This window comes from Sturnus vulgaris, chromosome 1, assembly GCF_052056855.1.
Source record: "Sturnus vulgaris isolate bStuVul1 chromosome 1, bStuVul1.hap1, whole genome shotgun sequence".
Taxonomy (NCBI): domain Eukaryota; kingdom Metazoa; phylum Chordata; class Aves; order Passeriformes; family Sturnidae; genus Sturnus; species Sturnus vulgaris.
The window spans coordinates 362,661-385,849 of record NC_142243.1 but is presented as its reverse complement, the minus strand read 5'-3'; the positions used below and the strand labels follow the sequence as shown (position 1 = coordinate 385,849).

Below are 23,189 nucleotides of genomic sequence, written 5' to 3'. Positions count from 1 at the left end.
CCATTCGTTTCTGGCCTTGGGATTTTTGGGCAGGTCTAGAAAATAACATACTTACTTTACATACTAGTCTCAGTGCAACATACAGTGTACAGTGTTGCTGTAGCAGAGGAATTTTATTTTTTTTTTTTTTTATTTTGTAGGACATCACTGAGACAGAGAAGATATCTGGCGAAAAATCAGTCTTCTATTTACTGATGAAAATGTTCGTTACAAGTACCCGTTGTCATCTGAAAATTTCCACCCAAAAATTAATCATTAAGGTAAGCTTTTGAATTGAAATATCAGGATATTCACTCTATCCCACTGGCCTGAAATTTCAGGATTGTAAGATTTTTTTCTTGAAGCAGTTACCTTTGCTGCAGGATTGTGTGGTCACCAGTCTCCTTTCCTGTGCCTCTTGTTGAAATTTGCTGTCAGATAACCGGCTAGTAACGAAATATTTGACAGAAATCAATGCTGTGAACGGACTTCACTGCAGCAGTTGATGAAAGAGCAAAGAAAATGTCTGTCGTGTTTACGCACCCCCCCGAGGCTGAATGAATTCTGATACTGTAATAAATCAGTGCAGTTGGTGCCTGCAAAGGTCTTGACATTGATCAAGAAGATATTGCTTTGGATTTTTACTTTTTATCAGCGTTTCTTTAATCTGTACTTCAGCACTCTAGCCTTTCATAAGTCTTCTCCGGTTTCCTCTGGCCCTGCAGAGTAGTCCTCTCTGTTATTGTCTGATCCCAGCTTTGATGCAAGGAGTACTTTTTGTCTTGAAAATTAGCATCCCCCTCTGCATATTTAAATTAGTTATTTGACTTTTGAGAAAAAGCTGGTCAGCTCGAAGTCCACCAGACACCAGAGGCTGCTGTTTTTAGCACCTTATTCAAACATGGACTGCTTGACTTGTTCTTGTGTCCACTTTCCACTTCAGTCCTTTGCATTTTCTCTGAAGGGAAAGCAGGAACAGGGAAGTTGGGGCAGTTCCGTCAGCAGAAAGGCTGCTAAGAATAGATGGTAAGGACTTACTTTTCTGCACAGTGCCATGTAACTGAAGGCTCGTTTTTGGATTTCACATTCTGTTCCTGCCTGGTTTTGTGAGAGCTGCAGGTGCATTTCTGTTTCCAGACCCTGCCAAAAATAGTCGCTTATATTATAATGAATCCTTTTTCCTTCATGTTTTCTTGCTTTAAATGAATTACCCTGTCAGATTGATGTGAGCAGCAGTTGTTTTTAGATCTGCTGGTGTTGTACACGGAGTAACTGTAGAACAAATGAGTTGTGATGGCTTCCTTGTATTTGATGTGTGGAGAGGAGCAAAGGCACAGATTCATCCTGTGTAATTGCAGTCGTCCAACGTAGGTGCCAGGGTTGGCAAGCTGGGCAAGGTTTCCTCTCTTGCTGGGCCTTAGGGGGAGGGAGTTGAACCCTGGTGTCACTCGGATTCCTTCCTCTTCTCCCTCCTCCTTTCTTGCTTGTAGAGCTGGAGCTCGGGGTCACCGAGTTTGGGTGCTCGCAGTCAGGGCCTGAATTTGGAGAGCAGGAAAGCGGGGGGAAGTTTCTAGGCACGTCAAAGCCTGTCTCTAGGGTGAGGGACTTGTTGGTCTTCCTCACCACCCCCAGCAACTTGCACTTCTCTCTGGACCTTGCTGTGGTCACAACCCACTGCTCATTTATGTGACTGTTCATCCCTCTGCCTGATTGCTTTAAGTACAAGTAGCCTGATTCAGGTTTAATTTAGCAATGATTTTCCTCTGTTTCATCGGCAGTTTTCTAAAACTCCCCTACAGGCTATTTTGAAGGTGCTTTTTTTTTTTTTTAACTGCCTGTGATGATAGAAAGCTGTACGGCCCTCTGAAAGCAGTATAACCTGCTTTCCAAAAATTACAGAAGTAGGATTTTTATTGTCCACTATGCAGCTGAAGTCCCCCTAGTGAGCCTCTTGAACTGAGGGTGAGGAGAGCGGCAGATACGACTCTTCATCAACCTGCTGCTCTTTTCGTTCCTAAAAGAAGGAAGCATGAAGTTAACTATAGAAAAAGATCTGTATCCCTCGGGGTTTTGTATTTTAGGTGTTTTGAGGTTTATTTACACACCTCCTCCTTTGTTTCCTGGACAGGTTTTACGTGACAGTGGAGTGTTTGAGTACACGTGGAAGGAGCTTTCAATTTGGCTGGAGCACTTGGATAATACAAAAGAAGACCAGAAGGAAGCAGTGATTCAGTTTTTGGAAAAGGTAACGGTGTTCAAATCAGCTGGATAAAAAAATGCAAAGAATAGTGTTAGTGGAAACTGGAGGTCTTGTTGCTATTGTTGAGAAACCTGTCAAAGACCAGCGAATGAATTCTGAGAAAAGCCTTGTTTGGGATTCTTTATACAGAGGTGGCATCCTTCTTGTGTTCAGTGGGAGGGCAGCCAAATGATTTGTAGGAAAATGAAATCCAAAAAGATCAGCTGTTATTACAGCATTGTCGGTGTAAGGGTAGAGTGGTGTAGGTGTGGGTAGCTTTGATCTCCTCTTTAGGTGCCGACATTATCAGAGCTCAGTAGATGGTGGTCCTTGACAAGGAAAGGTGACACTTGCTGTTTACTCTTCAGGATGTTGAATGCCCAGTGCTTTGCCTCCACTGTGGTCTGCCCAGGTACTCGGTGTGTGGTCGCAATCTAGGTGCCAAGTTGTGGTGGGTTTTTGTTTTTCCATCAGTGTGGCCTGTAGAGCAGGAACTGTAGACAGAATCCTGCAGAAGTGCTATGGAAGTTGTCCTCATAAAAGCTGCCCAGCTTTCAGCACGTGGTCGTTCTCAGTACCGTGTGGTTCCCCTGCACTTGCCAGCCAGCAGGTGCACTTACCTTTCTCCCCACCTTTGCTGACAGATCCTGCTGAAGCTGGTGACCAACCCCTATCCCTACACTGACAAGGCAGCAGACCTGGTTCAGGAAGCCAGCACGCTCCAGGTGGCTCTGTTTAAACAGGACTCTGATAACATCAGCATCCCCGTCTCTCACATTGATGGTATGTGGTAACCTGTCAACATCCCAACTCCATGACTTGGGGATACACTTTCTAGCCCTAATCAGCAAACTGGGGATGGATAACTCTGGCAATCCTGTTAAGTAAGGGCTCTCCAGGATTCAGCTCTCCACGTGTTCTTGATATCAGAAGTCGAAGTGGAATTGCCAAGTTGCCGCTTTACCTCTGAAAGTAATTTCTGCCGTGGTTGTGCCACTTGAACGGTATTTGAAATCTCTCTTCATGCTCTTGCAGCGGCGTTTTTGAACTCAAATGGAAATCTAGCCCTTCTGCCTGGGACTGTTGACAGAGTCATGGAATCCCAGAGTGGTTTGGCCGGCAAGGCTCCTTAAATCTCATCCAGTTCCAGCCCTGCCATGAACAGGGACACCTTTCAGTAGCCCGGGCTGCTCCAAGCCCCAGTGTCCAGCCTGGCTTTGGACACATCCAGGGATCCAGGAGCAGCCACAGCTGCTCCGTGCTGGACAGCAGCATTGAAAGGCAGAGTGAAGGTTCAGCTGTAATTTAGGGGTTGCACTTAACGTTGTATTGTGCGACAAATGTGGCCTTCATCTTTGTTTTATTTTTTATTTTTTTTATTAAAAAGATGCCTTGTATTCCTGGAGTGTTGCATTCTACCTCTGTTGTTTTTCCTGTTAGTCTGGATTCTCTGCTTTGATTTTTTTCTTCACTTATTAGATGTCCTGGATATGGTGGATGTCCTGATCGAGGACAGTGATGGCTTTGATGAAGAAATTGGGTTCTCTTTAAATGAAGACATGATCATCCAAACATTTCCCTTCAGTGCTGTTGTCCCTGCTGCATTAGAAGCTAGGAATATACTGTTGCTTCATTCTGAAGATGGAAGAGGTACAGATTTGTTTTGGTTTTATGTATCATTTCTAGTGGAGTGAAAGTGGCATCATTTTTACCCATTTTTTATAATCTTTTACCATTTATCATTTTTTACCTTGAGGCATTTTATTATCTTCCCTGCAAGCAGGAGGTGGTGCAGATCCATGGTGCTTCCTGCTCAAGAGAGGCATTGAAGCTCCCTAGGTGCTTCTGCCCTTTTCCCCTGACCCTAAAGAGAAGAGACACTGTGCCTGCATGGACGATTTTGGTCTGGAAGTAGTTAGCTTCTGTAACAGTGTTTTTAGGACAGTGTGTGGAGATCAGGAGAGGAAGGTGGTTTCCATGGCTGTAGGCAGCTCTTCCCGAGATCAGGGAGAGAGGACTGCACTGGTAAGTCGGAAATGGATGCATTTTCCAAAGGAAACTTCTTCAGAAATGAAGCTCTGGTGGCAAATATTGCCAAGTTCTACTACCTCATTGAGGAAAGCATTGGAGTCACAGGGGCATCGGGTGGGCTTGGAGCAGAATCTGCCAACCCCTCAGAACCTCACTAAGTCCTCTGTGTGTATCTGGTGGTCAAGTAGCATCTGGGGTGGGACTGAAAGTCTCAGTTTTGAAAGAAAATTCTGTTTAACTTGTACACGTTAACTGGTGTGTGTGCCCCCCCCCCCCCGCAGTACAAATCAGTTCTTCTCTGAGGTGCTGCTTGGCAGGGGTCTTTTCCTGTTAAAATACAGGCATGTTTAGCACAACACAGTGAAGGTGAATTATTTACTTGGGCATGAACTAATGTGTGGAGGATTTTTCAGGTACCTCAGTGGTCAGGAACACTTGTCTAGGTCGCTACAAACACTTCTTCATCTTACTCAGTACTTTTCTGAGTGATGCTCTGTGGGCTGCTGCCAAGGCCCCAAAGTAAGGAGGGTTGCTCCACTGTCTGTGCTCATGTCAGTAGTTAAATTTGTTTTTGTTTTTCTAGGAGCACACATCGTGGAGTACCTTGTTGCTGTTTTCACTGAGCTCCTGCACTCTCAGAGAGAACCCCTTGCTCTCTGCTTGATGTTCCAGCTCTATGATAAAGATCTCGAGACCCTGAAAGTTGCCAAGTATCCTCAGCTCTACCAGTTCAACCAGTACTATAAACTCTGGATACCCAAGCAATCTCAGGAGCCTGTGGTATGGAATAGCTGAAGTCACTGAATTCTTGAGCCGGTATTCCTATAAAAACCTCACAGTTTATAGAGGTTACATTTCCATCAGAAAGGGCATTTTTATTGAGCTAATTTTCTATTTCTGTTTGATCACACTGGGTTGCAAATTTGCTCCAGGGCTTTCCTCTGATGACACAAGAGGTCTTTGTGGTGTTTGGGAGGTGATAGCAGGGCTCGGGGGTCGTACACAGACTCCTCAGCAGGCACAGCAGAGCCTGGTGCGTGCCGTGGCCTCAGTTCAGTGCCTGGAGTTCCCCTCGGGTGGCTTGGGGATCACAGACCCCCCGGGCTAGGTTTGGTGAGTTTTTCTGTAAGGCCAGCAGTGAACACTACAGTTGCCCAGGGGCACTGCTGGACGGCTCTGTTCTAGCTTCACCCTGGGTTCACCTCAGAGCTCATCTTAAAACAAGGGTGGCTAAAGAGATTTTTGTTTCATATTCAAATCATGGCTGTTCTCTTACTTTTTTTTTCACTTTAAACAGTTTAAAGACCACAAGGAGGTAAGCGAAGAACCCGCTGTGCCACTGGATTCTGTATTTACCACTTTGCTAAAGAGAGCCTATGAGAGAGGAAGCAATACCCTACTGGAAGATGGTGTTCAGACAAAATTGAGAGACTTGGCTTCCTGGCTCCCACCTGACCAGCTTTTGTTGGGAGTAAAGCACGTGCTGCTGTACCTGAAATCCACAGTGGAGAACTTCAGCAGTGTAAGAGCAATATTGTAATAATACTGTGGTTGTGTTTGGTTTATTTTTATATAGAAGGTACAAATGACTTAGCTGTTAAAACGTAGGTTCTAGTTCTGTAGCTCTTCTTTCTGTACTTGGCTCTGAGGCTACACAGCACCATACAAAACTGCACCTAATTTGTAAACCAATGTCAGATCTTATTATTGAGGAGCCTTGGATTTACTTTGCATGGCTTACATTGCTGATCGGTGTGAGTGCAAATAAACTGGAGATTTGAATCCAGCTCCTGGGTCTCCCTAAGAAGCATTTGCAGAGAGTAAAATTCACTGGCCTGCGTACCTCCAAATGTCACAGTATAAATGAAAATCTATCAGTATTTATTTGGCAATCCGAGGCACCTCTTAAAATCAGGTCTCTACATAGGGAAGTGGTTCCTTCCCCCAGAAGAGGTTGTAATCTGAGTAGTTCTTAGTTAACTCCTATTCCTGTTGGATAATTACCCTTCTGCTCCCACTCTCCTCTTTTCTTCACTTTCGTGATGTCGTTTTCGTAGCTTGGTAAAACTTTGGGTCCTCAACTTGTTGACCTCTATGTGGACGTGCTGAGCATCTTGTTGTGCCGGGGCAATCAAATAAAGCTGGAGCACCAGCAGAAGCAGGACGAGCATCAGGCCGATGCAGATCTCTTTATGGATGAGGAGGCTCTGATGACAGAAGTGTCGTCAAATGGCAAGGTACCGCATTCCTGCATGCAGAGGCACCTGCTAGTCAACTTTGATTTGGTTGATTCTCTGGGGAGTAGTTTTGCTGATCAGAGAGGTGTTGTCGAGGTCTTGGAGGAGAACTTAGGAACACAGAGCATGTGGTTGCTAAACTGCTGTCTGGAGAAGTGACCCAGCGGCATCACCCACAGTCCCACCCCTGAGGTGGAGCACGGTCAGGCAAGGTCCCAAATGAAATCACCTTTGCAGAAAAAAATACATTCCCTCAGCCCTGTGTAAAGCCTTGTTGAAAGTTATGTACTTGAGGAGTGAATTTTTCCTCCTTGTTCATCTGTTCTGTGTATTTGTGGAGATAAGAATGTGTTGATGAACCTCAGATTTTTCAGTTTTCCTCTGGAGACGAGCTTAGACATGTGCAGAGTGTTCAGTATAACAGCATAAATCCCACAGTATAAATGTTGGGAGAACGATATTTATGTGCTTATAATTCATTAATATTTTTTATCTTCTGGCCAACTAGTAGACAATTTCATGTTCAATAACTGTAATTGACAAGCTGTGGAAAATAGGCAGATGAATGAGTCTATTTTTCACCCTGCACCCTGATTATCCATTCAGTGATACTGTTACCTCTGTTTGTTACAGACGCTGGAGGATACACTCACCTTGATTTTCAGACATCCTACCCTGGAGAGCTGGTTCCTGGCATTGGAACTGCGCTCTATTCCCCAGCCTGGTTTGAACCCTGTCACTGCGAAGCTCCTCTCAGCTCACCTCAATTCTGGGGTACTCCAGCTGCTGAAAACAGGTGCCCCCATCCTGCAGAGCATCACAACGGATCACAGACACATGTTGTCCAAATATTTCGAAGCTATCACCAAAAGTGTCCTGGAAGAGCTGCAGACTGTGGGGAAGGGCAGAAGCCAGGTCTATCCCAGGAAGTCTCACCAGCTGCAGGCTCTGGAGGAGCTGCACATGTACATGCCTGCAGCTCAGCTGAAGGAGATCACTTTAACCATGCTGCAGCTTCCTGAGAGGAGCTTGACTTGTCAGAAATCTGAAAAATCCCCTCAAACAGGGAAACAGTTAAGCTTCTATGGACAGATTTTGGTGCAGCTCCTTACAGACAGCTACCAAAGACATCCCCAGCAAGGAGAGCTTCTGCTATCCGCAGAGCACGTTAAAGCTTTGGGGAAATTGATGTCAGCATCGGCCAGCAAAGATTTGGAGCAAGTTTTCCTTCAGGCTCTCCAAAGCGAGCCAGTCCTTGCTCTCGCAGTTGGTGTCGAGGTGCAGGCTCACTGTGTTGCCCAATGCTCACACACCTCCCTGGCCATTGTGGCCATGCTGATCCAGCACTCCAGGACTCACCTGCTGCAGTTTGAGCTCTGGTGTCTGAGCAGTGCCGCTGGGAAGTACCTCAGGAAACACATGGAGAGCTTTCTTCCACTCGTCCATGTGTATTTACAGTGCAGAGACCAGCATGGTTTCAGCCGACCTTCCACAGGTAAAGGCACCGCTGAGCTCTGCCCGTGATTCTGGAGGCCAGAGATTCCCTGTTTAGGATCTGCTGGCCTTACGGGCTGGCAATCTTCCCGCCATAGATAGAGGTGATAAAATGTAGATGTCTGACCTCTAATGACTGTCTTGGCGGTACCTCTGCAGCACTAATGGTGAAGAGCTGTTCTGAGGCTTGCCTGTTAGACTGCAGCCAAGTGCTCTTACGGTTACTGCTGCACGGATTTTTCTTTTGAAGCCCTTATTTAATGCTTAGTGCATGTGAAAATCTGTCGCAGTGCTTCTCTTGATTTAGTACAGGAGCTAAAACCTTTTGCTCGGGCACGGATAGAAGAGTGGAGCGTGCAATGCCACAGCCAGATGGTTTTTGCAGAACCTGAGCTTTCACTTTTACAGAGTCCAAAACTTTTCTTTCTAAAACAAATCTCCAGCTGGGGGCTGGCTGCAATAATGCTCTCCTAAGCTGGCAGTCCAGAAATTTCCAAACCCACAGCAGCATTACATCTATGGGCAAGCATGTTAAATTCTCTACCAGCAAACAACGAGTTAGGATTTAACTGGATAGAACGGGATCACTTTAATTTTATTTCTCTTGTTGCCCAGCAATGTAAATAGCAAAGAAAATAGGCTGACTGGGGCTGTAGCTCTACCTACGAGGTCAAGCAGTGATAAGACCGTGTCAGCACCCTGGGAAGTAGAGGATGGGTAAAGAAGTGAACCTCTCTGTAGCACTTCTCTGTAACAGATGAGCAGCTGCTGTAGCAGCGTTTCCTAGAAACTGAGCGGTCTGGGCCAGGATTAGAAAGTGATTTGGGCTTAGTGTGTTGTTGATCAACACCTGCAGGTGGTGGAAGCTGTGCCCTCTGCTCTCCCAACAGTTGTCGCGGCTGTCACGCCTGTCCTGAGGAAAGCCCTGTGGAAGGAGCTCTGTGCTGGGATTCAGGACGCCGGAGCGTCGCACGAGGCCTCCGTGAAACTGCAAATTCTTGCCAAGCTGTTGCCACCTTCGGAAAGCAAAGGGCTGCACAACGTAATGGACCAGCTTCCAGCTGCTCTGGAGAGAGCAGGGAATGAAGAGAGGTGGGCAGTGTGTGCGCGCCTCCCTCAGGGCACGGTTTGTCCCGGGTAACACTGTGATGGGAGCGGGAGCAGTAACGGCGTCCTCCCCTCAGAGAATCTGTTGCTTTGCACTTTGGTAGCAAGACATCTTTAACATATACAAAAACAAGCTAAAATACTAGGAAAAAAAATCAGTAATTATCTCTCTGCAGTTGGGCCGTGGCAGATGCCATATCCAGAGTGCTTAAAAACTCGGAGGAGCTGCATTCCTGGAGGAGACGTCTCTTGTCAGCCTGCATGAAGGGGTTAGTGGCCATGTACAGCAGCAGTAGAGATGAAAGCAAGCAAGAAGTGGAGAGGTCCATGCTGCTGAGGCTGGAGGAATTATTGGTGAGCCTTCTTATCTCCTTTGACACAGTGGGGCTGTATACCTATGCGTGACTGGGCAGTTGCAGACTTTGCAAATGTAGATTTGGCTTGATTTCCTGTTTTAGGGAATCTGGTTTCCATGGGCTTTTAATAGCTTTTGCAAGGTTAACTTAGTCCTGAGAATCCTTTTATATGAAGCAGTTTTCTGTTCTTGATGATCGCTTTCTGGTAAGAATCCCCCTTGAAGACAGGAGTTTGAGGTATTTAGGAGTAAGAAGTCAAGGGTTACCAGTGGATTTTATTGTTTTGGTTTTTTTAATTAAAAAAAGGTGATAGAGATAGTTCTGCCAAGGCCCACCTACCATGCCATCTGAAGTCTGGGGCAAAAATCTGGTTGATCATAAATAGAAATCCAGACTTGGATCTTGAAGAACACTACTTGATTGCCCCTTCTGTACTGTGCCCTTGGTTTGAGTTCAATCAACACAAATCGCTGTGACACATAGTACTGAAGGTCTCTGAGCACTGATGCCTTTGCCTTCTCACTGGCTTTTGCTGAGAATCCCTTGTAGGACCCGGCTGACTCTGCAGGCCCTGGGGCCACCTCACAGTGTCCGTCCCATCCTGAGGGTGTTTCCAGCCTGGTGAGGCTAGCACCTGCATTCCCAGGACTGTTGGTATGGGCGGCTGTCAGTCTTCTCCAGAGTGGCTGGTTTGTTGTGGTTCCTAGCTCCTCAGAGGAGGAGCACCTACCACCTTAGTTGTAAGGAGCACCTACCCCAGCCACCCTGTTTGCCACTTGCAAGGCTTGGTCAGCTAAACCACACAAAAACCTGGTACTCAGTCTCTTGCTTTGACTTGTCAAGTTGCGATTCCTTTCCCGCCTTGGGAGTTTGAAGAGCATTGAGTCGCTGGGTTTCTGGAACCTACAGCCCATGTATTCCCCTGCTCCCAGAGCAACAAAACACTTGCAGTTTCTTTTGAAGCAGGTGTTAGGATTGTTGTATCCAAGAGCTTTCTTCCCCGTTACTCTCCGATCATCCCACGTGAGTGTTTGGCTTGCGTGTTCTTAGTGTGTCCCTTGAACAAAAATCTCTACAGAAGCTGCGTGTCCCAAATGTAAACCAACTTTTACTTTTTACTTTTTTGCTTTTACTTGCTTTGCACAGCGTGTGGTTGAAGAAGTGGACCCAGATGACTGGTGCAGCCTTGTGAAGACAGGACTCAAGTAAGTGTTTTCATTTTAATTTGGTTTGCTTTTACTAAGTTCATTTTCTTGGCCAAGTTCTCATTTCTTAAGCAGCTTTTAATTTCAAGCAGGTTTCCTAGGGTCTGGTTGGGATCTGACTTCCCTGTGATCATTCTCCCTAAGGTACCGTTACAGAGATGAAAGATTTCTGAAGGTCCTGAACGTTGCCATCCAGTTATTATACAAGAAAGAATCCTCACTTAGTCAGAGCTTAGTGAAGCTCTCCAAACTTCACATGATGGTCACACAGCACTCTCTGTTTTTGTCCACCATCCTGAGGTCAATAGAAGAAGACGGCACGAACATCGGGACAAGAGGTATTTTTTAATTGTCTCCTTCCCGTACTAAACACAGGCAATCTTCCCTTGCATTGTATTCTCTCCATGCAGTAACACACCCACCCATGTAAATACTTGTGGGATGATTAACGGTTCCAGAGTATTGGCATTTAAATTTTACCTCTGCTTGGATCCAAATGTTACATTCATTTCATGCTGTTTTTAAAACTACTGGAAAGACTAGTTTGGGTTTTTATTTTGGTTTGGGTTTCTGTTGGTTTGTTTTCCTGATATTTTTAGCCCAGTTGAAGTCTTGGATTGATTCTTTTGGTTTCTCTGAGGCACTTCGTGTAAGATCACTGAAGTGCACATAGGTCCTGTGATGTTTAAACATGTTTTAAAATAGGTTGATACAGGACATTTAAAGTTGATTCTGCAAGTTTTATCACAAATGGCAATTGAAATTATGTGTATTTCATATTGCAACCTTTTATGAGGAATATCTTTCCAGAGGAATATAAACGGGATGCTAGTTCATTTATGGGATTGGCTTTTGTTCCTTCTTCACTGGCAACTGCAATCCTGCCTGACCTTGAACCACATCTAATATACATAGACCTCATCTTTTCTCCACTGTACAGGAATTTGACGTGTAGTGGTTGAAAGAGCTGTGCAAGAAAAGGGGGGGAAATTCTCAGGACAGCATGTTGATAACAAATTTTGTGTTTATTGATGAACAGCATGTGAACAAGCTTTCAAGTTTTAAAACACCTGAAAAGAGAAAAAGCTCTCGTGAAGTCACCAGTTTAGTGAAATGAAAAATAAGGAATAGATTTTGCTGCTTACTGTATGTATGTGTCTTACCTTTAGAGTGTATTCCTGTAGATCAGCAGGATGTATTCTTTGAGGCCAGCTGCAGTATTCGAGGAGCTCAGTGTCGTGAGTGCATTCACTTAGGCTGGTACTTTAGGAGCTCTTCAGTTTTGACATGGATTTTATATTCCTGCACATAACTAGGGTCAAAGCCCAGGCCTTCTCAGATGCTGGGAGTAGAGAGATCTGCAGTCGAGTCTTGAGTGTGCTACGGACAGCCTGTTTGCTTTGGAGGAACCCAATCACTTATATTTTCTGTTTCTCAGTTAGTTACTGAGCAAAGGTGGATAATTTTTGTACCCCACAGGATAGAGTTCCTGTGGCTCACGAGCTAGCTGCAGTGCTGAGCCCTGCTGCATTGCACAGTGCAGAAGCCTTTTCATATTTGCTGCAGCTGGAGTGTGCAGTGAGAAACCGTGAATTCTCGAGTGCTCGGGGAGGTTGCTGGGATGTGTGTGCCTTTCTCTGTGCAACTCCTGAGCTCATTCCAGCTGCCCTCCTGGGGAGGAGGGTGTGGAGCTGTGGCAAGATAGGGGACGGCACTCAGTTTTAACCAGAGAGCAGGTGTGTATGCATGGAAAGCTTCTGCAGAGCAGCGTGTTCCACACTGGGAACCTCACCTGGCCGAGTGACTTGTGTGTTCAGATTGGGAATACTGCTTTAAAATGCTCCCTTGAATTAAATGCGTCATAATCACCCTTAAGTGTACTGGGGAAATGGGCTGTGGTATCTCTGGAGATAGATGCTGATGTAAAATGTCCAGTTCTGTGTGTGCATCCATGTGGTGTGGGTCTGGGGGTGTTTATTTGTGCTCTGTGGGACTGAGAGCTGCAGGACTCTCAAGCTGTGCTTGTTGCAGAGGCGCTGGTGGACATCCTGCTGACAGCTGTGCAGCTCAGCCCCTCTCTCTGTGGGAGCAGTCACCTGCCAGTGCTGCTGGGAGCCTACGGGGCCACGCTGAGCACCGTGGGTGAGTGTCAGCCTGGCAAAGGCAAGTCCTTCTGCATCTCGTTCTTGTCTCCACAGCTCACTAACTTTGGCTTCGCTCTTGGGTTTTAGATCAGAAGATACTGCTGTTGCTTCAGTTGTACGAGAAGAATAATCAAAGTCTCATAAACTCCAGGTGAGCTGAACACCTTACTTTGCCGGGCAAACTACACACAGGTAGTCTCACAACTGGTATTTTTCCAGGGTCTCATTTTTAAATGAAGGAGACAGCGAATGAGGTCAAATCTAAAGGTGAATGTTGCTTTTGGAGACGTTTTTACTGCTTATTTCCTGTTCTTAATGTAATTCTCTTATGTTGCCCAGACTCCTGTATGTGTGTGGGTTAGATGAGGGAATGTCTCATTTCTGGAGTCACTCACTCGCCATAATTGGGACTCACTGTAGGGGTCTCCTCACAGATGGGAGGCTAAAACGTAAGTCACTAGTTGACTTTTCCCTTTCCTGTGCCCAAGCAGTGGTCAGGCAAGTCTGTTGCCATCAGTTGTGGTTTGGTCTGCCCTTCCTCAGATGTGCTTTTCTGTCCTGGAGGTAGCAGCAGAAATACCACCAGCAGTGCAAGAGCACTGGCTGAGGCAGGTCTGGATCCCTGTCCCTTCATGCAGCTGCTGTCATTTTTACCTGCAATTAAAGCTTAAAACCTTAGGTGCCTCTAAATGGATATGATCTGACTTGGATGGACACGGGAGGGCAGGGTGAATGAGACAGCCTCAGTCTAAATTTGAAAAGCTTTGGGGTGGATGGAAAAGGTGTTGCCAGGGAAACGAGTTCTAGTTTCAAGTCCCACAGGGTAATAACTACAAATGAAGACAAAATTACAGTGCTAATTGATCTCCTTTGTAATTGCTTTCGGCTCTGTTGCCTAATACAGTTACCTTTAATAATGTCTAAGGATCCTGCTGTGGGGTCCAGCTGCTGTCGAGCATCACAAGACTTGCAAGAGTCTGGGCAAGTCCCTGTGGCAGCAGCCAAGCATGGAGGAGATTCTGTGTCTGCTGGATCGAGAGAAGATGATGAGGACGATTCTGTCGTTCCCTCAGCATCGCCGCCTGCTGCCATCACAGGTGCTTTTCCTTCAGCCTGCGTGTGGTTACCTTTCTTTGGATATACACCAAGAGCCTCGAGGCATTCATTTCTTACATCCATGTAATACGCTGCAGTTTGTTTCCATCAGGAGAGTAATTTCGGTTCATAGGAGGACTGGAATCAGTTCTTTCAAAATTAATTGGAAGATATGGGCTTGTCAGCAGGGGTGACTGTGCATTGCCAAGGTTGTCACGTATGTGAGACCAGGATTGGACAGCCCAAGGATCCACTGGCAATGGGCTCTCCAGCCTTTCTTACAGTTTGCTGACATGCTTCTGTAGCTGTTGGTGCTGCTCAGGGGAAATAGTTGTGGATGTAGTCTCATAGTGAAAGCTGGATTTAAACACAACCATGTCTCACCCTGTCTTGCATCCTATTTTACAAGCTGTGGTATCAGTGGGTTATAGTGGGATGAGGTGGTTCTGGAAGTTTGAAACCAGCCTAGAAATTGGTGCTATTCCTTATAAACACTGGTTTGGATTTGGTTTCAGGAGGTACAAGAGTCGCTATATAAAGATGAAACAGTCAAGAGCCTTGATGACTTCTATGATCCTTGTTTTCTACTTCAGCTCTTCAGTGAACTGACCAGACCAGGTAAAGTGTGTGTTTTTCTTTGGTATTTCGTGTCAGGTTGCTCTGCTGCAGGAGCTTCACCTGGAGCTCTATTATCCCTGATCCAAGAGCTAATACTGCAAGGAATTTGCGCCTGACTTTAGAGGGAAGAAACAAACTCCTGTCAGGGCTGTGACTGAACTGGCTGGAGATCTGGCTTGTCACAGGCTGTGGTTGTAGAGCAGGGCAACTTCAGCCAACTCATTTTCCACCAGACAGACAGGTGTAAGGCCATTATGTTTCACAAATAGGCTGGTGCTCGGAACTGTCAGCAGGTTTCTTGTCTGACATGACTTGGCTTTGCACACGCACTTGGCACATCCCTACTGTGCCCCACAGGCACACTGTCTGTGGAGAGAGCCCTCAGAGGTCAAAGAGAGACAAGAAGCCTAAGGCATTTCCTAAGCAGCTCTCTCCTTGTGTTGGTTATGGTTGAGCATGGTGTAGTAACAGCTGGATTTTGCTTTCCACAGCAGTATTGTCAGAAGCAAGTGGCAGGCTGTTACTGTTTGTCGGTGAAATCACACTCACAGTCCTTTGCTCACCCAGACCCCTGCAAGCATAGCACCTGTGTGCTTAGCCTGTCCCTAGCTGTGGTTTGAACTGCTCTGTGTAGTCCTGGCAGCAGGAAAAGAGGAGTCTTTAAGTCCTCTGAGGAAAAGAAGTACCAGAACTATTTGGCATTTTGCAGTTGGAGGGTTCTTAGACAATCCGGTGGGCCTTTGAGGTGCACAGAGTTGAAAAGCACGGACAGCTGGTGTCTTTGGAACCTAGTGCTGATAGCTGGAAAAGGGACACTGCCAGCAGCACCCACCCCGAGGAGGGAGGGATTTGGAGTCTGTGGCAGCCCCAGCAGCCCTGCGGCCGGGCGGTGGCTGCTGATGTGGGAAGCATCAGGGTTGAGGGAATTGCTGTACATCATGTTCTTGTGGAGCTGTAAAGACAGGCTGTCCTGAATCTGAACCTGGAGAGGAGAAAATAGCCCTCCTAGTTTCTCCACACAGACTGAGAATCTGTGTCCTAAGAGGGGCATTTTTAAAGGGTCCAGTCCCATGGTGCTTGTAAACCATGTCAGCTGCTCTTGGAATTCCCGGTTCTTTATTTACTTGCTCTTTGTCCTGGCTGCACAGTGCCCTCAGAATACATAAACATGGACTTCTTGCACAGTGTTTAGTGCTCACTGAGGAAAAAGTAAGTCTGGGGTTGGGCAGATAGCAAGTTCTATCTATCGTTAGCTCTGATAAGCATCTTGTGGAAAGCTTTTCCATCCTGAATCTCAAGGTCCTTTAAACAAGCCCTATGACAGATGTAGAATTAAATTGGGATGCTTTTCTAATAAGAGCCTGTTATTTTATGTTCACTGTTGAACACGCTCTCCAGGGTCAGCAGGATGGAAAATATTACCACTGCATGTTTTCAGTGAAGCAAAGTTTTCCAAATCTTCTTGTGGTCTGAAGCGAGAGCCTTGGATTTCGTTCCGTGGCACTGCCCCACAGTGTGAATGGTTAGTGCACATCAGCAGTTCCCCAGAGCTGCTGCCTGAAGGAGAGCTGAGCGGTGGTTCTGGGACAAATGGCACTGGCTGGTGGGGAAGTGGAGACCCTGCTTCACCTGGCCCATAACCAGCAGAGCTGGCAATAAGAAACTGCCAGGCATGAAACTGAGTTTTACTAGTTCGACTAGTTGAGAAACAGATGAGGGAAATAGCTGGTACAGGGACAGAAGTAATCTCAGATTTTTTTTTTTACATAATATTACGTATATACACACGTGTACGTACATACACACACACACACTAGTCTGAGCAGTGCTGGGGGAGGAAGTCTTTGGACCAAATGTAGGTACTTGGCAGTAAGATTGCAGCCCCTTCTTAAACAGGAATATTTGTTTCTTGAAACTTCCTCTAGACCTTCAGTGCGAATGATAAAATACAGGAATATTATCGCTAAACTCACGGTACATTTGTAGCTGTTAAATAGCAGTGATGTGCTGTTGTGCTCCATTCCTGGAGGTAAGGTGAAGGATTCACACCAAGCCATTTCTAGCCATCAGTGGGTAGAAGTGGCAGCAACCCTTGAAAACACACAGAGCATAAACCCTTAAAGGAGAAACTCCAAATCCTGATGGCAAAATGCTGTGGAAGATAAATGCTACGTTGAAGGATGTGTTTCCTGTTTTCTGTTGGGCTGATTTCTGGTCATTGATGGATTTTGTTTTACCCAGAAGGGCTCAGGGACACAGCTGAGTACTTGGCTCAGAGCAGGCCTTAACACCAGAGTCACTTGTGCCTGCACAGGGACAGCTGCTGTGGTTTATGGGTTATTTACGGGCCCCTTTCTGTTACACAAGCTTTTTAGTGTTGGTCTTTCAGGCACCCAGAAATGCTCTGGAGAGATGAATTTTCCCTCTCGTTTTTCTTTGTACTCTACTTCCTTGAAATAGTGGGATACAAGATGTCTTTACAGAATTTACCCCTAGCTTTGTGTGGCCTAGTGAGCAGGATCATCTCTCTCACGTCAATCCAACATAAATAAATAAAAACGACCCCGTGAATTTCAGCTCAGGTGAAGAATTCCTGCTCAGAGTGAATTGCTGAAGTTCTTTGTCAGCTGGAGGAGCCTTCGTGCACTGAGGTCATAGTGTGTGGGGGTAGAGCCAGGAATGCTGAGGATTACAGTGCTGTTCCATGCACCGGGACACGTCAGTGCTAACACAGCCGGGCACTTTGTGTTTGTTGTCTCCTGTCCCCTCACAGAGTGTGTGGTGGCATGTCACAAGTTTGTGGAAGTCAATGGCCTGGGTCTCACAGTGGCTGCCCTGAGCAGCTATGACCCCAACGTGAGAGCGGCTGCGTATTTTGTCCTGGCTTCCTTCCGCTCCCATCTGGAAGGGGCTCGCTTCCGAGAGAAGAGCCAGGTAAGGCTCAGCTCCATTGCCACATGGGCAGGTGAGACCTTATAGGTCATGGACACGTGTGGGAGAGATGTTGCCTTGCTCATCCACCTACATGTGTGTGGTGGGGCAGCTAAAAGAAGCTTTTTATCATCGCTGTGTCTCCTTGTTTCTCCTCTGCTGCTTTCTGTTTCCTCCTGTTGTAGTCTGTGGACAGAGAAAGTGGGAAATGTGTTGTAGAAATTCTTGGGAATTTTGTTTGTAGGAATGGAAATGCTGGTGGAAGTGATATTTGACCTATGTGGCCTATGGAATGTCTCGGGAGCCGATTTATGTGTTCACGCTCCTGTTGTGGTGTTCATTTGGGCCGTGGCTCAGGCTTCTCTCCCTGGTCTCTTGCAGTTGCTGTACCTCTTGGATGCTGTGCAGAATGGAATCAGGCAGCCAAACCTCAGGTTCACCTTCTCCCTGACCCTCTACATCGCTCGTGTGGCACAGCAGATGCTGAAGCCAGGTACTGGAACTTCCTGCATGTGTCACTGAACACGGGGCCTTGGGGAATGTTCATCTCCTCGCCTGCTCTGTGCTCGTGCACTCCTGACTGAGCTTTTCATTCTGGGGAAGAAAAGGGGCGGGATGGCCAGCAGTGTAATGAGCCTCAGAGCAAAGGCCTTCTGCAGTTCCTGGGCTGTTCTCCCACCTTGCAGTTCTGCACAGCGCAGCCTCCATTTCTTGTTGTCCGTGGTTGTGGATTGGGAACGTTGTCTTCCTCCACAGTGCCAGCTTTTTCTCTTCACAGAGGAGCACATGTACATAAAGGTCAACAGATTCCTTCTGTCGCACCAGTATTTGGACCTGAGGAAAGTACCAGATTTTTTCCAGCTTTTCTACAGTTTTGATTTTGAGGTAGGAGTCCCATTTTAGGTATCCAGTAATTCTTCAGAGATGTATAGAAAAAAAGCTGTAAGAAGACAATGAAATCTCATTCTCCCATAGGTGATCAATTAGAAGCATCTTTATTTTGTTTCATCTTGGAATTCAACGTGATTTCTCTGGGGCTTTTACGGTTTTCTTAATACCAAAGCACAATAAGTTGTGCTGTGTATGCTCTGATAGCACACTAATCAGAATATTCTGCCCCAGCTAGGCTACATTCATCTTTGAGTGCAGATCAGTATCACTGAGTTCAACTGAGGTATTTTAGGAGGAGCAACTTCTAAAATTCCATTTGCACTGCATGTTTGGGCTGCAGGCTGACTGTTCCTGATGGATGTTAGTGATTAAATTTGATAGGAATGGAAATGGAGAAGTCCAGAGCAAGCTGTGGGAAGCCCTGAGCTGACACTCGCAGGGAACCAGGTTTTTGTGCTCTTAGGAACAGGTTTTGTTTGGAAATGTCTGATGGTGGTATTTTTCTTTGTGTCTTCCAGTACAAAACAGAGCGTGAGTGGATCCTCAGATTTCTGGGGGAAGGACTGCGTGACAAACATTGCTATGAGCTTTATGACTACCAGAGGATTTTCCAAATCATTCTTTCCTTTTTCAACAGTCCTTTGTGTGATGGGGGCTCCCAGGTAAGAGTTTAAAAAGAAAGCACCAAAAAACCCCAAACCATAGAAGTTTGCATGGCTTTGAGATCTCAAGTACAAAGCAGAAAGGAGTAGCTGACTCTGCCTTTGCCCTCTAGAAAATCTGTTCCTTGTTGATTTTGTCTATGTGAGGAGGGAGAAATAATTGCTCGTTTCTAAACTAATCCCATCGTTATCCCCTGAAACTGGAACAGGTTCCTGCCATCAGGTAGCCTCATGTGGGTACCGTGGTTCTGCTCCTACAGTCAGGGCCTTTTCTCTTTTGGGGGTCTCTGGTCCCAGCCAGCACATTTGTTACCTGAACAGTGCTTCAGCAGGAGGGAAACTCACGTGCCAGGAGCTCTCGGGTTTGGGAGCATCCACCCCAAGTATGTCAGGTATCAAAATCTTGGACTGAAAGATAAAATTGTCCTGCTACCTGAAGAGTTTTTGTAAGAGTAGCACCTGTGGCATGAAGCTTTGACCAGAGCATGTCTCTCCTTCCCTGGACTTGCTGAGAACACGTGGTGTTCATTTTAGCTGGAAATTGACCAGATAGCAGTCCAATTGCTAATTCTGAGTTAGATCATTAGATCCTGACTGTAAAAGAGCAAGTTACATTTTCTGTTTCAGAGTCGTATTCTGGAGATACTACAAAGTGCTGCCCGTGTCACCAGAGCTGCCTATGAGCTGATGCAGGATCACAGCCTCCTCACGTGGCTCCTGCACAGCTTAGAGAAAAGGTGAGCAGAGAAGTGCAGGAGAAACGGGAACAATTGTACTGTCCACAGTAGAATAGTTGTGACTGAGTATGAAGACAGGGGTGGCAGACGGGGACACAGGAGCACTGAGGGCTGTCCTGGCAGATACTTGCTGAACTCTGAGGTGTCCCTTGTTGTTTTGAAAAGACAATCAAGGGGCTTTCGGGTTGTGGTAGGAGGGATGATGGTGGGGGGCCTCATGGTTTGGGAAACACTTCCTTGAGAAATGGAGAAAGAAAATGGCACCTTGTATTGGTGTCTTGACTTCTAAATTTCAAGCACCCTCAGTTGACATCCTGTCACAGGACCTGCTGCACAGGAAATGGTACAGTAATGGATTTGAGCTGTCTAGAACACTCCTCTTCCCCTTGCGTCTCCCTCACATATACACACAGACGCCAAAAATCTCTTCTGCATAGACTGTCCTGACAGGTTCAGGCAAGTGCACCCCAAGTGCAGTAGAAGATAGTCCCCTAGGTGATGGAACAGCTGCTGGTGAGGATCCGCCTTCCAAATGTGGTTTTCTTTTCTTTTCTTTCCTTTTTTTTTTTTTTTGTTTGTTTGTTTATTTGCTTGCTTTTTCGTTTTGGTTTATTTGTTTTGGTTTGTTTTTTCAGGTTTCTGGAAAACAAGGTGATAAATAAAATGATTTCCTTACTCCGTACCCTGTGGCTAACAAATGTAGGAGACAAGAGAGAAGCCAAGAATCAATCCCAGGAGAAGAGGAAACTTCTTCCTATTCAGCTTGTAAATGAATTTCTGTATGTTTTGGTCACGTTGATCAAACATATTAGGTATGTCCTTTGTTTTGCTTTTTGTTTCAGTCGCTTTGCATTTCATCCTCTGTCCAGTTGGAACTTGATTAAGACCGGGAGAATTTCTTTATGTCTGGTAGATTAATGGCTTTTTTTACCTTCAGTTGAGTAGTGAATTTGGATGAGATTTCATTGACAGGAGGATTTAGGTGTTTGAATACATGGGAAATAAAGAAAAATGTGCTGCGCAGTTGCTGTCAAGTCCTAGGTCCCTAATTCCTAGCCATTCTGACGGTAAGAATTAAAAACTGCACTTACTAATTCGCATACAGGAAAATCCACGGCACTCGTGTTCTTTTTTGCCAGGACTGATGTAGATGTGGCCAAGCTGGCAGAGTTCCTGAGCACCCTCAGCTCTGTGCTGGAATACCGTGCTGTTGTCGTTGAGGCTTTTAGGGAGATGAGGCGTTTCACGGTCAACGACAGTGTCCTCTCTGCCAGGGAGCTGCTGCTGCTGCTGCACAAGTGGAGCCTTGTCAGCAAAGACCTGCGGCTGCAGGAGGACCTGCAGGCCCTGGCCCACAAGTGCCAAAACAAGGAATTGCTCAGTAAGTGCTAAAATACTTCAAGGAAGGCATATTTTGTTGCAGCTGTTACAGACCAGTGCAAGTGAGGCAGACTTCTCTGGAAATGGTACTAACACCTTCTGTCAGACTGGTGTAGCTGGAGGGAGGAGGCAAGGAAATGGAAAGGCATTTTTCAGATCTTCCTTGTGGTGATTTCTAACCTGAACACAATTTGGAAGCTTTGGAGAAACACAGTTTAAAAAGGGAAAGTTGAATTTTAAAATGAAGCTTAGTTGCAAATCTCGCTTCAGGCTTTGAAAAAAGGTATTCCTGAATAGAATCTTACAAGGAAAAGCAGTGCCTGGGGCCTTTGAGCTCAAAGGTTTGAATCATTCTTAGCGTAGATGAGGATCTGAAAGTGACATGGAAGTGAAAAAACAGTAAATAAATAAAGTCAGAGAAAATTAAATAGTTGGCTTTTCTTCTTGTCATCAGTTTTGAAGAAAGGAAAAATATATCGGGAGTTGTGCGACTTCTCTTGTTGTCTCTGTGAACAAAAAGTGCAAGGAACTGGGGAGTGGGAGGTCTCTAAAACAACGCTGGTTTCCTGCAGCAGGAAAACCCAGCTGCTTTGGGTGCACATGAAAGCTTCTGTAGGTTTGCTTTGTATCAGTGAAGAAAGTATCCTGTACTTAAGGGATGCTGTAAAAGCTTTAGCTTTTCTAAAGTTTCTCTCATCCTTTCCAAGTCCTTAGGAGGACGTGAAGGGAGTTTTTGGAATGATGCCTGTGACTTAGTGTATGTGTGGGTTGTGTTGCTCCAGGCTTCAGGAGCTGGGTGATCCAGTTTGGGCTAAGATTGCAGCCTGGAGTCCCTGGGAGCTCGGAGAGCCCCTTGGAACAGCGCAGACTGCTAAAGGAGGCTGGTACTCAGCATTGCAACAACAGAGTGAACGCAGGGGAGAGCACCTTACTTGCGCAGTTTTGTACCAGGAGAATCCTTTGGAGTATCTGATGTTTGTTTTGGTGGTGATTTCTTCTCACAGGAAGCGTTGAAGACAAGAGCAAACCTCAAGGCTCCTCTCCTGTGGATCGTCATGCTGGGAAAAAGGAGGTGGGAGAGGATGACACTGCTGCAGACATGGAAGTGTCTGAGCTGGAGAAATGCAGAGAACATCTGCATTCCATCGTTTCCCACTGGGACCCTGCTTTCCCAGCACCGCCCTGCACACAGGGAGGGGAGACCCTGAGAGCTGGTGAAGCTGGGGGCGAGGCAGTGGCCACTCACGTGGTCACTAAGTGGCTGGTGAGGTCCCTGGCCGGGCAGAGCCTCCTCAGGGAGCAGGATGTGTCCCCACTGCTGAGGTGGCTGCGGAACAGCGTCCTGCCACAGCTGGCGGCTGCGCGGGAGATGCTCAGGGATGAGACCCTGAGGAACAACCTCTTCAAGCTGTACAGCCGGCTCTGCCATGCCAGCAGCACCTCAACCGGGCTCTCCAGGGAGCTCGCTGTGCTCAGTTCCATCATGCTCCAGCTCCTGGAGGAGCAGGGCCTGTCCGGCACCTTCCACGAGCTGGTGAAAGCCCTGTGCCTGTCGGCAGCGACGGAAGACGACGCGGACAAGAGAGGTGACTTGTCTTGTTCTTACTATCGTGTTACGAGGCAGGGGTGGGAGGAGCTAGGAAATGCCATGGCTTTTTTAAATCCAGTAAACCAGTTTTCCCCTACCCACCCAGGCTCACGGCTTCTCAAAGCAGAAGCTGTCTGGGGTGGGCAGCACAGAGCGTGGTGACACTGTGAGGTTTTCTGACGCTACAACACTCACGCTCGGCCTAAGAAGCTTCCCTTTCAAGGACTAAAATGGAACAAAAGGTGTAAAAGAAATGTATTTGCAAGAGGGAAAACAGTCTGAAAAAAACAAGTCCATGTGGGCCTGGATGCTGATCCCTCTTGCTGGTCCATGACAGCATGTGACAGGTCAAATTTCCAAGTGTCTGATTTAGCAGGAAACTGGTTTGTTCCTTCTTGTGAGGAGGCTCATTGGCTTTGCATGGGCAAAGCCACTCCACGTTTTCCATCTAGGAACAGAGCTGGGGAGCTGTTTTAAAACAGAGTCCCAGAGGTA

The 23,189-nt window shown here is 46.4% G+C and overlaps 1 protein-coding gene across 1 annotated transcript in view; it reads left to right on the top strand.

Moving 5' to 3' along the window:
• LOC106861776 (URB1 ribosome biogenesis factor) overlaps positions 1 to 23,189 on the top strand; it is a 39,827-nt gene that overhangs the window by 15,343 nt on the left and 1,295 nt on the right. The window contains exons 15-38 of the mRNA XM_088170988.1: positions 141 to 260; positions 2,108 to 2,224; positions 2,863 to 3,001; positions 3,698 to 3,868; positions 4,833 to 5,029; positions 5,547 to 5,771; positions 6,307 to 6,486; positions 7,120 to 7,981; positions 8,871 to 9,072; positions 9,264 to 9,441; positions 10,590 to 10,648; positions 10,793 to 10,986; positions 12,680 to 12,790; positions 12,880 to 12,943; positions 13,718 to 13,889; positions 14,403 to 14,505; positions 17,279 to 17,439; positions 17,818 to 17,929; positions 18,215 to 18,321; positions 18,846 to 18,989; positions 19,617 to 19,726; positions 20,362 to 20,538; positions 20,866 to 21,107; positions 22,111 to 22,692. Of these exons, the coding sequence (XP_088027114.1) occupies positions 141 to 260; positions 2,108 to 2,224; positions 2,863 to 3,001; positions 3,698 to 3,868; positions 4,833 to 5,029; positions 5,547 to 5,771; positions 6,307 to 6,486; positions 7,120 to 7,981; positions 8,871 to 9,072; positions 9,264 to 9,441; positions 10,590 to 10,648; positions 10,793 to 10,986; positions 12,680 to 12,790; positions 12,880 to 12,943; positions 13,718 to 13,889; positions 14,403 to 14,505; positions 17,279 to 17,439; positions 17,818 to 17,929; positions 18,215 to 18,321; positions 18,846 to 18,989; positions 19,617 to 19,726; positions 20,362 to 20,538; positions 20,866 to 21,107; positions 22,111 to 22,692 (4,729 nt within the window). The remainder of the gene's footprint in view (positions 1 to 140; positions 261 to 2,107; positions 2,225 to 2,862; positions 3,002 to 3,697; positions 3,869 to 4,832; positions 5,030 to 5,546; positions 5,772 to 6,306; positions 6,487 to 7,119; positions 7,982 to 8,870; positions 9,073 to 9,263; positions 9,442 to 10,589; positions 10,649 to 10,792; positions 10,987 to 12,679; positions 12,791 to 12,879; positions 12,944 to 13,717; positions 13,890 to 14,402; positions 14,506 to 17,278; positions 17,440 to 17,817; positions 17,930 to 18,214; positions 18,322 to 18,845; positions 18,990 to 19,616; positions 19,727 to 20,361; positions 20,539 to 20,865; positions 21,108 to 22,110; positions 22,693 to 23,189) is intronic.